Source organism: Pituophis catenifer, unplaced genomic scaffold (assembly GCF_029215685.1).
Source record: "Pituophis catenifer annectens isolate HBS135680 unplaced genomic scaffold, rPitCat1.0.hap2 SCAF_8, whole genome shotgun sequence".
Classification (NCBI taxonomy): Eukaryota; Metazoa; Chordata; class Lepidosauria; order Squamata; family Colubridae; genus Pituophis; species Pituophis catenifer.
Window position 1 is genome coordinate 47,215,541 of NW_027256888.1, and position 13,570 is coordinate 47,229,110.

General features: G+C 35.9%; 2 protein-coding genes across 5 annotated transcripts in view; one reads left to right on the forward strand and one right to left on the reverse strand.

The window, feature by feature from the left end:
- Positions 1–5,896, forward strand: part of JADE1 (jade family PHD finger 1) — a 77,006-nt gene extending 71,110 nt beyond the window's left edge. For all 3 annotated transcript variants that reach the window (XM_070949007.1, XM_070949008.1, XM_070949009.1), the window contains one exon: positions 1,475–5,896. In XM_070949007.1, coding sequence (XP_070805108.1) covers positions 1,475–2,364 — 890 coding nt within the window. In that variant the 3' untranslated portion in view covers positions 2,365–5,896. The remainder of the gene's footprint in view (positions 1–1,474) is intronic.
- Positions 5,897–7,170: 1,274 nt separating this feature from the next.
- SCLT1 (sodium channel and clathrin linker 1) overlaps positions 7,171–13,570 on the reverse strand; it is a 28,891-nt gene continuing 22,491 nt past the window's right edge. The window contains exons 18-22 of one of the 2 annotated variants that reach the window (XM_070949012.1): positions 12,702–12,780; positions 11,691–11,786; positions 10,756–10,814; positions 8,596–8,601; positions 7,261–7,327 (exon numbers count right to left, since the gene is read on the reverse strand). In XM_070949012.1, the coding sequence (XP_070805113.1) occupies positions 7,261–7,327; positions 8,596–8,601; positions 10,756–10,814; positions 11,691–11,786; positions 12,702–12,780 (307 nt within the window). Of the gene's footprint in view, positions 7,338–8,595; positions 8,602–10,755; positions 10,815–11,690; positions 11,787–12,701; positions 12,781–13,570 lie in introns of both variants that reach the window. The other variant, XM_070949010.1, reaches the window with a different exon arrangement.

Sequence of the window (13,570 nt, forward strand, 5' to 3'; positions counted from 1 at the left end):
CATCCTTTCTTTCCCCCTGTCCTTACATTGTTTATATATTGCCTTTAGAAATGCATTCTAAGTATTTGTTAGTACATTGTATATACTTCCTAGTCAGTAGGATAAGGGCAATAATATGCTTGATTATCTGGAGGTAGCAATAGCACTTAGACTTATATACTGCTTCAAAGTGCTTTATAGCCCTCTCTAAGTGGTTTACAGAATATGTTTGAAATAAAACTGGGTTTTGGTAACACTTGAGGCAGTCCCAAAGGTGCTTTTTCAAGAGGCAACTGACTTTCTGATTTTTCTTTGAAGACGTTTTGCTTCTCATCCAAGGAGCTTCTTCAGCTCTGTCTGGATGGTGGGGAATGGAAGGATTTGCAGAGAGCTGGTCATTTGCATTTTTTTTGGTGAATCAATAAGGCCGCCTGGAAGTTTATCTGTGACGTCAGGATCACCTGATTAGTGCAAATGGGTGTGGAGCCCTCTCGGAACTGTTGAAAGGATGGGAGATAGATGATGTCATATCCCTCTTTCAAACCAGTGGTCCTCTGTCCATGTGGGGACCAAGCGGGGCCAAAGAGGCCATCTGTGTCAAAATTGAACAATCCTCTCTCAACAGAGGGGGAGGGATTCGACATCATCTATCTCCAGTTTACAACACAATCCTTTCAACAGTTCCAAGAAGGCTGCATACCCATTTGCACTACTTAAGTGATCCCGATGACACAGATAAACTTCCAGGTGGCCTTACCGATTCACTAAAGAATGCAAATAACCAGCTATCTTCAAGGAATAAAAATCCTTCCATTCCCCACCATCCAGTCAGAGCTGAAGAAGCTTCTTGAATGAGAAGGGAAACATCTTCAAAGAAAAACCAGAAAGCCCAGTTGCCTCTTGAAAAAGCACCTTTGGGATAACCATGACCTGGATGACTGAGAATCTCCATAGATATTTAACACTTGAGGCATACAGGTCAAAATGTGCCAAAATTGACCAATACTGTCATTACTGTAGCAGGGAATGTGCTATACATTCCCTACTACAGCACAGGCAGGACTAAAACTGGTTATCAAGTTTAGATTTGTTTCTGTTTTTCTAAAAAACAAAAAAGCCAAAAATGACTAAAAAGAAAATAATGAAGATGGTGTTTAGTGCATCAAAGTAGTTTTATCATTAAAACACCTTAATTTATTTCTACTGACTTAACTGATTAGGTACCTAAGTTACAATTTAATATGAAACCAATACCCCATGTTAGCACTGGCTATACTACCTACATGAGTAAAGAAAGAGTTGTAGCTATAGTAAATTAATTGAATGAATGTAAGCCCTTTTGAAATCAGTGGGAAAAATGAAACGGATTAAATTCATTTTCAAATCTCATTTATTCCAGTAAGAATTTAGTGCAACAAATTGAATTTTTTACTAAAGGTAATACTCGATGGGTAATTTTAGAACATCTTTAACACATTTATTGGTGTCTCTCCAGGTATGCCTTCCTCTTTCTCCTCGATGGAAAATTTGGTGCTCTTCAACAGTTCGCCATTGGATCCAGATGCACCTAAGATAGAAGATTTGAAATGGCATTCGGCTTTCTTCCGAAAACAAATGGGCATGTCATTGAGTCATTCACTGAAAAAAACAGAGAAGAGAGAGCAAATGAGGAGAAATTCTGGGCACAGTAACAAACCATTGCTGAAGCAGCCCAGCCAAAAGGAGGAGCTTGCTTCTTCTGGTAGCTTTTTCAGTTTTGAAAAAACCTTTGCAGAAGCACAACTTGGAGCAGCACAACAGAAGAATGGGATTGTAACAGAAGACCACAGGAAAAGAGACAATCATTCTCATTGTGACACGATAAAGATAGGACTGAAGGAGAAACCTCCCAAACATAACTACAAGCCCTTGAAGTCAAATGAATCATTTCAGAGGCAGTTAGAAAATAAAAGGGCCGTGAACCACCCAAGTGGCAGATCAGCGCCTGGAATCCGGAGGGATATGGTGCCTAAATGCAATGGATCCTTTTTCAGAATAAATTATAACCCAACTCCAGTTAAAGTGCCTACAACACCCAGAAGCCCTGTGAAAAATTGGGGAGGATTCCGAATTCCAAAGAAAGGAGAAAGACAACAGCAGGGAGAGGGGCAGGAGGAAGCATGCCGCCAAAACTCTAATTTCTCTTACTCAGCCCTCGGACAAGTTTCCCCTAAAGATAGGGCAAAAAACAACTTAAAAGTGGACAGCGAGAATGATGGATATGCTCCGGATGCAGAGATGAGTGATTCAGAAACTGAGATGGCTGAGAAGAAATGCAGGCTTGGATCAAATAGCACTCTCCCTAGAAGGACAGATATTATTAGAAGAAGTATTCTTGCCTCTTGACTGAAGAGCGATACAGAACACAGCACTGGAATCAGTGAAGCCTCAGCCTAGATATAAAAAAGTAGCTACTCTGTTCTATTTATTGGTGGGACAAAGAGAGTCTTAAATTATGACTACAAGATCTACCAAGAATAAAAACATCTTCCCTGGGCTGTAGAAAGTTGTTTACGTGCACTTGAGTACGAGTATTTCTTCCACCATTCTCTTGACTGCGAGATGTGAACATTCTTGCAATTGTCTCAAAGAAATCTGAGAAAATAATATTGTTTTCCAATTGATTAATATGCTGAATGCTCATTTTAAAAAGGATAAGTTAATTGGATTGTGTGGGTAGACCCTAGTTTAGGCAGATAGCACTGAAGAAGTTTTTCTTTCCCCATCCCTGAAAAGCACAAGCTGTTGATATGTAAGAGAGTAATGAATTGAATTTTGGTGCACTGCTTATCCTAATCTACATGGTCGCTCTCCTCAGGCTGTGCATAGAGTAAATCCTAGTCTCATTTTTTTGCTGTATTAGGATTCAGGGGAATTTTGGCAGCTGAAACCTTTGTTAACTCCAAATGTTTTTAGACACAAAATGTTACCAAGCAGGTAAGAAGAATGTGCATGACTGGTTAGATTGCCTAATGGGGTAAATCCAAGCTGCCCAGAATAAAAACTGTAACTGCAGCATATATACAGTGCTATTCTGAAGGGACCCAGACAAAGAATTAAGGAAAATTATCTACTTCTCTCAAATTAAGGGAAGAGGGATATCTATGTCTTAAAGTACTTGATCTTGTTTTGAAAGAAAGGTAGGTTTGTAAGTGTGCTGTATTCTGCTAGCACCTGCCATGTGAAATACAAAGACAATTCAAGTGAGTGAGACTTAAATGTGTCTCTCTGGCAAAACAGGGTTGGCTGTCTTGTTTCTCCTACACACCCCCACCCCTCATATACACTGCAAATTGTAAATCTGTAATGGGTGAGAATTTTTACAATAGAAAAATTCTTAGCATCACATCAAACTTGGGAGAAGCAATGGCAGACAAACGAAGTTTGCCATGAAGATTTGACTGTATTTCCATAGGCCAGTAGTCATCAGCCTTTCTTTATATGCACTAATAATATGTGTTGGGATATGCAAGTTTCTAACACATAAGGGTTACTTTAAATACAAAAAGAAGGATGTAATAAATATATATGTATATTTTTTGAATAAAATGGTAAGGCAATAAGATGCGAATAGTGCTTTACATTCAAGCCAATTTAACAACAAGACTTCATGATATGGATTAGATTTGGCAAAAGAGTGTTTTGATTACATCATTAAAAAACTGCAATAAGTAGAGAGAAAAAGCCATCAGCAATAATAAGTGAACAGATTATTAGCCTATTTTGTGCACTCAGCAGAGTGCATTTGTGAGACACAAAGGTAGTTTTAGACAATTACAACTTTTGGGACGCAACTTGGATATAAACAATACCAGAGGTAATGAGGTTACAAGAAATGTAAGGAGCAGTAGGTATTTTGTTTTGGCAACACTCCTCTCAGTCCATCATCGTTAGTTTTTACTTACTATATTTAAAGCAAATGTTGGAACCTGGCAATTTGACTCAAGTCTTCCAGAGGTTTCAACTGAAAACTAGAGTGCTACTGTTTCATCTTGCTATGCAAGTCACTGATCATCAATAATACATTGTATTTGAGGAGGTTTGCAAAATAGTTTTCTTACAGTCCTAATTTTTGGATAAAGAAATATTGTATGTGATCCCATGAATTCTAAATTACCAATCCACTGATTCTATAACTTGGGAACATGCATCAGATCGTATTCCCGTTTACTTCCAAAGCAGCAGTAGTAATCCCAAGAAAACAAAACTATGATTTGAAAATAAGCTACAAATTCAGTTTTCCCCTCGTTTATCTTTCACCTCCACTTTCAGTATCTAGCTTGGTGCTAATCATAGTTTAATATATGAGTAATCGGCTTCCATTAAAATAAAAAATACAGCCTTTGAAAGGCCATTTTTTAACTTGGCCTATCAAATTCAAATATCCCTGGATGCTGTGGTTAGAACTGAATGGGAAACTGAAATGGGACTTATGCATGAACGATAAGGAGGTTGTGAAATTGATACATTTCATGAGATCATCATTTTCTGATCTTAGGCTCAATGTGTATATTATAGCTGTAGTTCCAGTGATGGCTATTGGTACACTGGAGTTCCAATGCTTTAACATAACTTTATATAGGCAGGGTTTTTTTTTTTTTTTGCAGCTTGCTTCATTGTCAAGAAAATTATTCAGATTTAAAAGAAAGAACATTATTCCTCATCCCCCTTCCTACAGAGAGCGCTGTATTGTTAAGAGTAGTCCATGCATAGCCTTTGAGTCAGGATGGATAGAATTAACAAGCAGGTTAAGACTACAATCTAAACATTTTTAGCTACCCCATATATATATATATATATATGGCTTTATTGCTTTTGATTGAACTACCCATATATTACAGGTATATAGCAAGGTTTGCTGCTTTAAAAGCAGGCATGTTCTTGTTAAATATAAGAGGGATGTGATTAATTCATTATTCAGTACAATAAGTGTTTCAGGTGAGGTTTAAATGAAATATTGGTTAACCTGCCCAACCGAGTTTTTCATCAAGCCATAGAAGTAAATTTGATGTTAAATAAACATCATCAATGTTATGATCAATTTTGAAAGAGGTATCGGATTACATTTGCACTATTAGGAATGTTAGCATTTGTGCAGAAAGAATGCCTTATCTGTTTTCCCCACCGTATTTAGGTTAATAAGCTTTCTGATGTTTTGATTAATGCTGAACCAAAAATTAATAACAAAAGAAGAAAAAATAGTGCGTTTCCCCTATCCGCATCTTCCAACTACAGAAGTAGGTAAAATCAGTATGACCAGTTGTTTCATATTATATATAACACTCAATACATGAAAATTTATAAATAAAACCATATTCTTTACTACCACTACATTCTTTTCATTGATAAGAAAACAATGGAGATTTCTTGTTAGTTCCACATTTTACTTATGCAGATTGCCCAAGAAATATGATTATACTTGGTGTACTACATTGAAATATAGGGTAATAAACATTTTAGTAATGTTGACTGGAATGCTGTCTGTTTGATCCTGGACACCCACACACATACGTGCCAGTCTAAACTAATGAGAGATCTCTCATATGTACAAAATCTTGATTATTTTACGTAAATTGGGTAAAAAAGATCTTACTACATTTGTAAAACCTTGTACAGAGGATTTTTTCACTATGTGCCTAGCTTTGGTGTCCATTTTGCTCCAATTTGAAAACAGGTGCATGATGATAAAACAAATAGAAATAAAGTATATGTAGAGATGACTATTTTATATTACATGGCCCAATCCTGTATTTATTTTCCTCCCTTTTTGAAGTATTTATAAAGACCTAGTTGAAGATGGCTGTATTTTTTGTTAAAATATTTAGTAGAATTGTGCCTTTGTCTGTATGTGAATAAATGCTGTACATTTTGCAATACACTTAAGTGTTCTGGTCTGATATCTGTGTTTATACTCATTTGACAATGTTAAATCGGTAAATCTCAGGAAATACTCAGGTTAACTCAAATTAATCAGTGATGGATTCAACATCTTTAATTGTATGTTTCCTAATATAAGCCTTAATGAAATGATGGCATATATAACACTTGTGTATTTGTGGCTTTAAACCACTACAGAGGATTTCCCTTTTTCTACTCTTACATTCTCCTTTATCTATTAGCATATCTGCTTTGAATAGCATGCCATTTCTTCCATCTGTCTCATTTCTCACTTCCCTTCTGTAATATTGAATGATTCATTGGTTATGATGACATTCACAAATGACTGATGTTGTTCATAATATGCTTGATTTCTGAAATCCCTAGAGGTCTTTAACCAAATTCCTAAGTAATGTGTAGTTTTATTAAGTTAAGAGTTTAATAGTTTCCTGTGGATAATAGTCTGTAATGCTGTACATGTATTCCCTTAGAATCAAAGGATATATCCCCCCAATGCTACTTAAAAGCTTGGAGTGAAACAAGGATGTCCCAAACTACATTGTTGAAGTGTGATTACTTTGCTGGTTTCTTTTTTGGATTACAAGGTTTTAATTTTTTTTAAACCTCCAGGATTAGCAAATCAGAAAGGTTCTGGTTCTATCCATGTTGCTAATTACAAGGCGAGATTGGAGGTGAGCTGATGACAGAAACCACATTTATAAAAACTCACTTGATTAGGTTGATGGGCGGTGTCTAAATTTGATAAATGAATGAATAAATTCAATCTTGCTGGATTAGGCCAAGGCCCATTTCATTTCAGCCTTTTGTTTCTCCTAGGAGCCAAAGATGTATCCCTTGGGATCTCAGTAAGCTGGATAGGGACATTCTCATTGTTGATTCCCCTAGTAATTGGCATTTCAAAATAAGCTTGAATATCCACATAGTCATCCAATTTAGCTCTGACTACCTTGGAAGAAGTTTGGCAAGTGTGAAGATAGTTACAGTGGAAAGTGCTGTGCTTTGTGGGAAGGAATAAAACTGCTCCTGTCTGCCATCTCTGTGCTATGCATGATTTTGTACAGTCATGTTCTACTTGTGTTCCTCCCCCCCCCCCATAAACTAATAATATTCTAATCATTCTAGACTTTTTTTGTAGGGTATTTCATCCCCCAATCGTTTTAGTTCCCACCTTCTGCCCTTTTTTCAACATTGTTGTATCTTTCTTCAATGTGCCCAGAATTCTAAATAGCATTCCAGATTAAGACATACCATAGATTTGGATTTACAACACTGTTGTTTTTATTTTGAATTCCTTCCTTAACAATCTCAAGCATGGTATCTGCTTTTCTCACAGCTGCTGAACATTTAGTTGATATTTTCTTGGGTATCCTCTAGGACTTCAAGATATTTCTTTTTCTTCTTGTCCAACTTCCTTGTTCATTCTGCCACAAAAATTAGAGGGGGTGGAGGTAAGATCAGCCAGGCAGGATAAATATGCAGCTAAAGTTTTAAATATTTGGGCAGACGGAGCTAATCCTTGTTCCTGGTTGTCTGCAAAGCTAATTTAGATAACATAAATTCAGAAAAAGGGATTTATTAAAAATGGTAACTTCGTAACAGGCCGAGTCAAATTAATATTTCCTGTGAACATGTCCTGTCCTGCAGGAAATAATTGATTGAAAACATTGTCTTGCATGAGGAAGTAAAATAAACAGCCAGATACATTCCACTGAATTAAAATACCTATACTTCTAGAACAAATCGTAAGATCTGGGCTGTAAACGCTCAGAAAACCATTACACTAGTAATTCAATTTTTTGCAGCTTAAGAGGCGTGATCTGAACTGCGATTCTTTCCCATGACCAAACATTTTCCCGAAACACAGTTATGTTTTGAAATTAGAAATAAAATGCATTTTCTATTTCATTCACAAACCTATTTACCTTTTATTAAATTGATCCTTCTCATTTAAGCAGTTTAAAGAAATCATTCTGGAGCCTTTCTCAACTACTTTTGGGTTTTTTTTTTATTAACTTGATTTGTTTAGTATTATCCACAAATTTATCCAATTCTTAGCAAGTTATAAACAGGTTAAAAATTGTCAGTCCTAAAGCATGTTGAAGAACTCCATTTCTCTGCATTATGAAAACTGATTTTTTTTTAATCAGATGGCAAACCGTAAAATGAAAAAAAACACATTAACTTATTACTGCTATATTCTAAAGTACACAGAATTGATAGGGTCAACTTCCATTCATGCCTATTTGGGCCAAGAGAAACAAGTTGGATTTTGCTACTATGCATACACTGGATTGCAGTGATAAGCTGGAGAGGTTTCAGGTTAGGTTGCAAAGTCGAAAGTTATATCTGCACGTTAATTCCTGAACCATACTATATTTTGAAGCCCTTATATTGAGTTTTTAGACAGCAGTCCAAATACAAAGATGGCTTTTTCAGTAATGCTGGAATAATGAGTTCACTGGTTGGCCTATGACTAATTGCCATTACTAATGGTCTCAAGGTAACGAAAATAATGTAGACAACCTTTCCCAGATACCTAGTGTCATTAAAAAGAAAGAGCACCCTCACTGAGTTCTATGGTTTTATGTATTGGGGCATAATCATCATCATCTGGTCCTTAGCTGTTCTTAAATGTAGATAAATACAACCTCAAATGAACAACAACATAGGACTTATTACATCATGCTATCATTTATTTTACAAGAAGCCAAAATGGAAGCCATGTGTGAAAAATTAAATATACCTTATGATTCAATAGCTTGTAGAACCACGTGTAGCAGCAATAACTTGGGGTAATTGTTTTCTGTATGACTTTATCAGTTTCTCACACCATTGTGATAGAATTTTGGCCCACTCTACTTTACAACATTGCTTTAGTTCATTGAGATTTGTGGGCATCTGTGCACAGCTCTTTTGAGGTTCCACTACAGCACTGAACTCGGTTGAGGTCTGGACTTTGGCTGGGCCATTGTAACATCTTGCTTTTTTTCTTTTTCAGCCATTCTGTTGTAGATTTGCTGGTGTGCTTGGAATTATTGTCCTGTTTGCATGATCTAATGTTGGCCAAGCTTTAACTGTCAGATAGCCAGTCTATTATTTAACTTAGAATACTTTGATATTCAGAGGAGTTCATGGTCAACTCAATGACTGCAAGGTGCTCAGGTCTTGTGACTGAAAAACAAGCCCAAATCATCCCCCTTCCACTACCATGCTTGATGATTGGTATGAGATGTTTGTGCTAATTTGCTATATATGGTTTTTGCCAAATGTGGCACTTGCATTATGGCCAAACATCTACACTTTGGTCTCATCTGTGTCCTACAAGTCTTGTGATTTGTTCAGATGCAACTTTGCAACCTAAGCCATGCTGCCATGTTCTTTTTCGTGAGAAAAGGCTTTGTCCTGACAACCTTTCCAAACAAACCATACTTCTTTAGTCTTTTTCTAATTGTAGTGTTATGAACTTCCAACATTTAGTATGTTAACTGATGCCTGTAGAGTCTGAGATGTAACTCTTGGGTTTTTTTTTTTTTGTTTTTTTTTTTGCAATTTCTCTGAGCACTGCCCGGTCTGACCTTATTTTATCTAGCTCTAAACAAAATATATTTTTTTCTTTTTCATGTATTCCTTGTACCTAACCAAAGGAGTTTCAAATATACATTAGACTTTTCCATCTTGAGAAATCATGAACTTTCCAAGATAATATAATTTAGTCTATATGTTATGATGTAATAATATTCTAATTATTGTTATGTACAGCAAAACAATTGCTATAATTGGAATTTCTACTTTTTCAGTAATTTAAATGCCAAGTAAGAATTAGCTTTATTAATTGTATATCTGATAACCCAACTCTGTGTACTTTTCAAAGAGATAAGGAACATTGATGCTAGGTAGCAATTCAGCAATATTGTATGAGTGGATAGAACATTATTTTCAGATCAATACTTCACATATCAACAACTGAGAGTTAAATAACTAGTAAATCAGTTGTATAGATTAGAAAAATCCAACTCAACAGTGTATAATTCTAATTTTCAAAACTAAATTTTGTAGAATTTGTTTTACAATTTTCTCAGCTGTCTGTTTAATGTTTGTTGTGAATAGGAAAAAATACATTTGTTTTATAAAGCAATGAAGTATTATCTGGAAAATATTCTACATGATACGTTCTAAGGCTCCAAAGGTACTTTTCTTAGGCAACCTGTACAGGTTGGACACCCGTGGTTCGCTATGAAACTATGTGCTCAGGCTTAATAAATTGACACTTACAGCCTGAAACTTAATGTAGAATGTGTAACTTTGTAGCATCAGTGTGTGTTAATATAATGCAACTGGGAGTTGGAACAGAGGGGGAGAATGTAGAATGTCCCAGCCCGCAGCATCCATTCATCTGGCTAGCATCCTGTCACTGTGTGAGAGAGTTGAGGGGTGTTTGAAAACTCAAACAGTATTTGCTGTGTGAGCAAGGAGACAGAAAGGAGGCTGGGCATGGCTTAGCTCAACTGTTCTGTAGTAAAGCTGCTTGCTGCTGTGAAAGTAAAACTGAAAGTGAAACTCTTGTCCTCTGCTTGTGTTTTGCATTTGGAACAGATCTCTTTTGAGGTGGGAAGGGGGAGTAGAACTCCTTAGCATCAGAGTATGTTAATAATAATATAGGAAATACTAATGCTCTGATGGACATTTTGAAAAATCATTTCTTAGTGAGCACCTAGAGGCCAAGAAGAACATACATGGCAAATTTCAAGTTTGTAGGCTTTACGGTTCTGGAGATTTCATGATTACAGCGTGAGGGGTTTTCGCTTTTATATATATAGATGAGAGGAAATATTACTTTACATTTCTTTTTGCTCTATCAAGTAGGCGGCCTTTTTCTTCTGCAATGTTATGGCACTGAGCTGTAATTACAAACACACAAACAAGGATTAGTTTCTTTCTTCACTGGTTCTTTTAAACAAATTAGATGACAATACAACCTGAAATAGACATAACTTACAAAAATTATTTTCTTCCTATGTAAAGTTTTTTCTCATCCACCATTATTATGAACACATTAAATGTTCTCTGACTTGCAATTTCATTAGTAGCTTACTTAAAACTTTTACCTATTTATGTGAGAGGAAGGAATTACTTTCTGAGGAATATAAGACCTTACAGATATAAGTGAATTCCAATTTATATCAGCTATAGTGAGTAGCGGTTAAAAGTCCAACTTCTGAATGGCACAACTTATTTATCCCATTATGAATTATACATATAGATCTGATCCTACAAGTGAAATACAGAAGTCTCCAGTTGTAAGAGACCAATGTATTAATGTTAACAGTTTCTATATTGCATTCTTATATTTTACTTACCAAATTACCTTTCAAACCAATTGATTTGAAAGAATGGTTGTGCTAAGTAAACCTATTTCCACATATAATTTGCTAAAGTTGAAATTTCTACATGATTTAAGTTGTAATTTTATGTTAGTTCTTGAAACCTATTCCAAGTTTCTAGACAGACATTTCCTTTTAGTATACCTAATTCTGTATTTAAAATGTTTTGCCTTTATTTATTTCCATATAACAGAAAACTAATATAAAAAGGAGAAAGCAATGCAAGTACAAAAATTATATCTACAAGGCCTTATCATGCATATATACAATTACATACAATATATGCATTTATTTCAACAGCTGCAGTAATCATTACATAAAGTATATTTCTCTTTTTTAAAAATAAAGACTGAGCTCTTTATTCATTTAACTGGACCAATTTAATTTAGATACCTGTTGAGTTGCTGTAGTTGCCCTCTCTTCTGCCTGATTTAGTCGACTTTGAAGTCGGTTGACTTTTTCTTGATATTCCCTCATTAATTTTTCGCTCTGTATAAATGAAATCACTTATTACAAATGTAAAATTTGTAACAGAAATTGCAAATAGACTTTGAAAAAAAAAACAATTGCTAAAGAACAATATAAAACCACAAACTATAGACATGCCGCTCCATGCAGTATCAAGTCAGTTTGGAAAGTTGTTACTGAAGCCTTACAATAAATTGTGCACATCTTGTTATTTTTCCTGTTTGGTCAACTTGAGAGATTGACATAAAAGACTATTATCTTCTGATTGAAAAATGTTCAGTTGCAATCTATTTCAGTTCACTGATGTCTAAGCAATTTTTTATATGGTTTTCTTAATATAGTAGCAAACGATGCCTTTGATGTTGTCACTAAAATAGTCACGTGCCTTCAGCATCTTCCTCTATTGCTGCTGCTTACAGATGCCTGCTAGCTTTTGCTGAGATGAGCTTCACGCCTTGGGAACCCCGATGGGATTATAATCACTTGGCAGAAACACCCCTCCATTACCAGGAGGCAGCACAGAAGGATTTAGAAGGCGTTTGTTTATAAGGTAGTTTTATTTTTATCAGGATAAAAAATGAACTTTTTTTTTAACCAGATGATTAAGATAATTATTAAAATGTCTGCAGAAAAATGAACATTTAAATGAAAAATGAAATTTACATTTGTCTGTATAATTGCAGAACAATGAAATACAACAGGATGAAAGGATAAATTACAGATAGGTATTAGTAAAAAAACTTTATCCAGGATACACATTTTAATGTATAAACAGCTGTAAAATTACTATCCATTTCTAACATTTTTCCAGTGTGTGATATTAGAAAAAGCATGTGTCTCTGGGTCAGAACAGCTCCAATCAAAATGACAGTAATATTCAAATAGAACTGTCCTTATAGCTGAAGCATAACATTTGGATCATATTAATGATATTACCTCAATAACCTTTTCATTTGCTCTTTCCAGTTGGTAAAATAAATCTTGTGTGTGAAGCTTTTGACGACTCAGCTCGGTTCTGCCACATAAGATCAAACAAACTCATTAATGAAAACCAGTGAACTTGTGAAGCCATTTGTAGTAAGTATATTTTCCAGACGAACTTAGGATAATAAAGTCCTTTCCCTCTCTTCCTGAACAATGGATGATATGGAGAGGATTTAATCTGAACATTCATATGGTAAAACATTCTGGGTTAAGGAACACCTGAAATCATCAGTTCCATCACATTCTTTTCTCTTTTTTAAAAATCATACCTGAAATAATTATTGCTTCTATGTCCCACCTCTGTTTCACTTAAATACTAATATTGTGTTTTTTTCCCCCCTATAGTAATATGCTATGACAGTATTATATAATGGTGGGAAATCCTCTGTCCAATTGGCTTTCTCCTAAAGGCGGGCACGGCAGTCAGGATGGGTGGAGACACGGTGTGAGTTGTTAGGACCGAGTCTGCTTGAAAGGTGAAGCCCCGCCTCCTTGCTTCCGCTGTCAGTTTTTTCGACTCGGTCAGGACAGCAGTGTCTAGAGACCTCGCTGTGTTTTCTATCGATTTGGGCGGCTAGACTCCGTAATTTCAACATTCCCTGCATTATCGCTTGCTGCCAGTCACCGCTGAGAACTGCTAGTCGGTTGGGCGCCTGGACGGCAGACCCGAGGAGGCGCACGAAGCTGTCCCTCCGCGCCGCCGGAGACTTCTGTCAAATTTTTTTCCGGTTTTCGCTGTGACTCGAGCGTTGCCCTGCAGCAGGAAGGCGGCCTGAATTGCAGCGCTAAATTACCCGATCGCTTCACACCCTTTGGCTAGC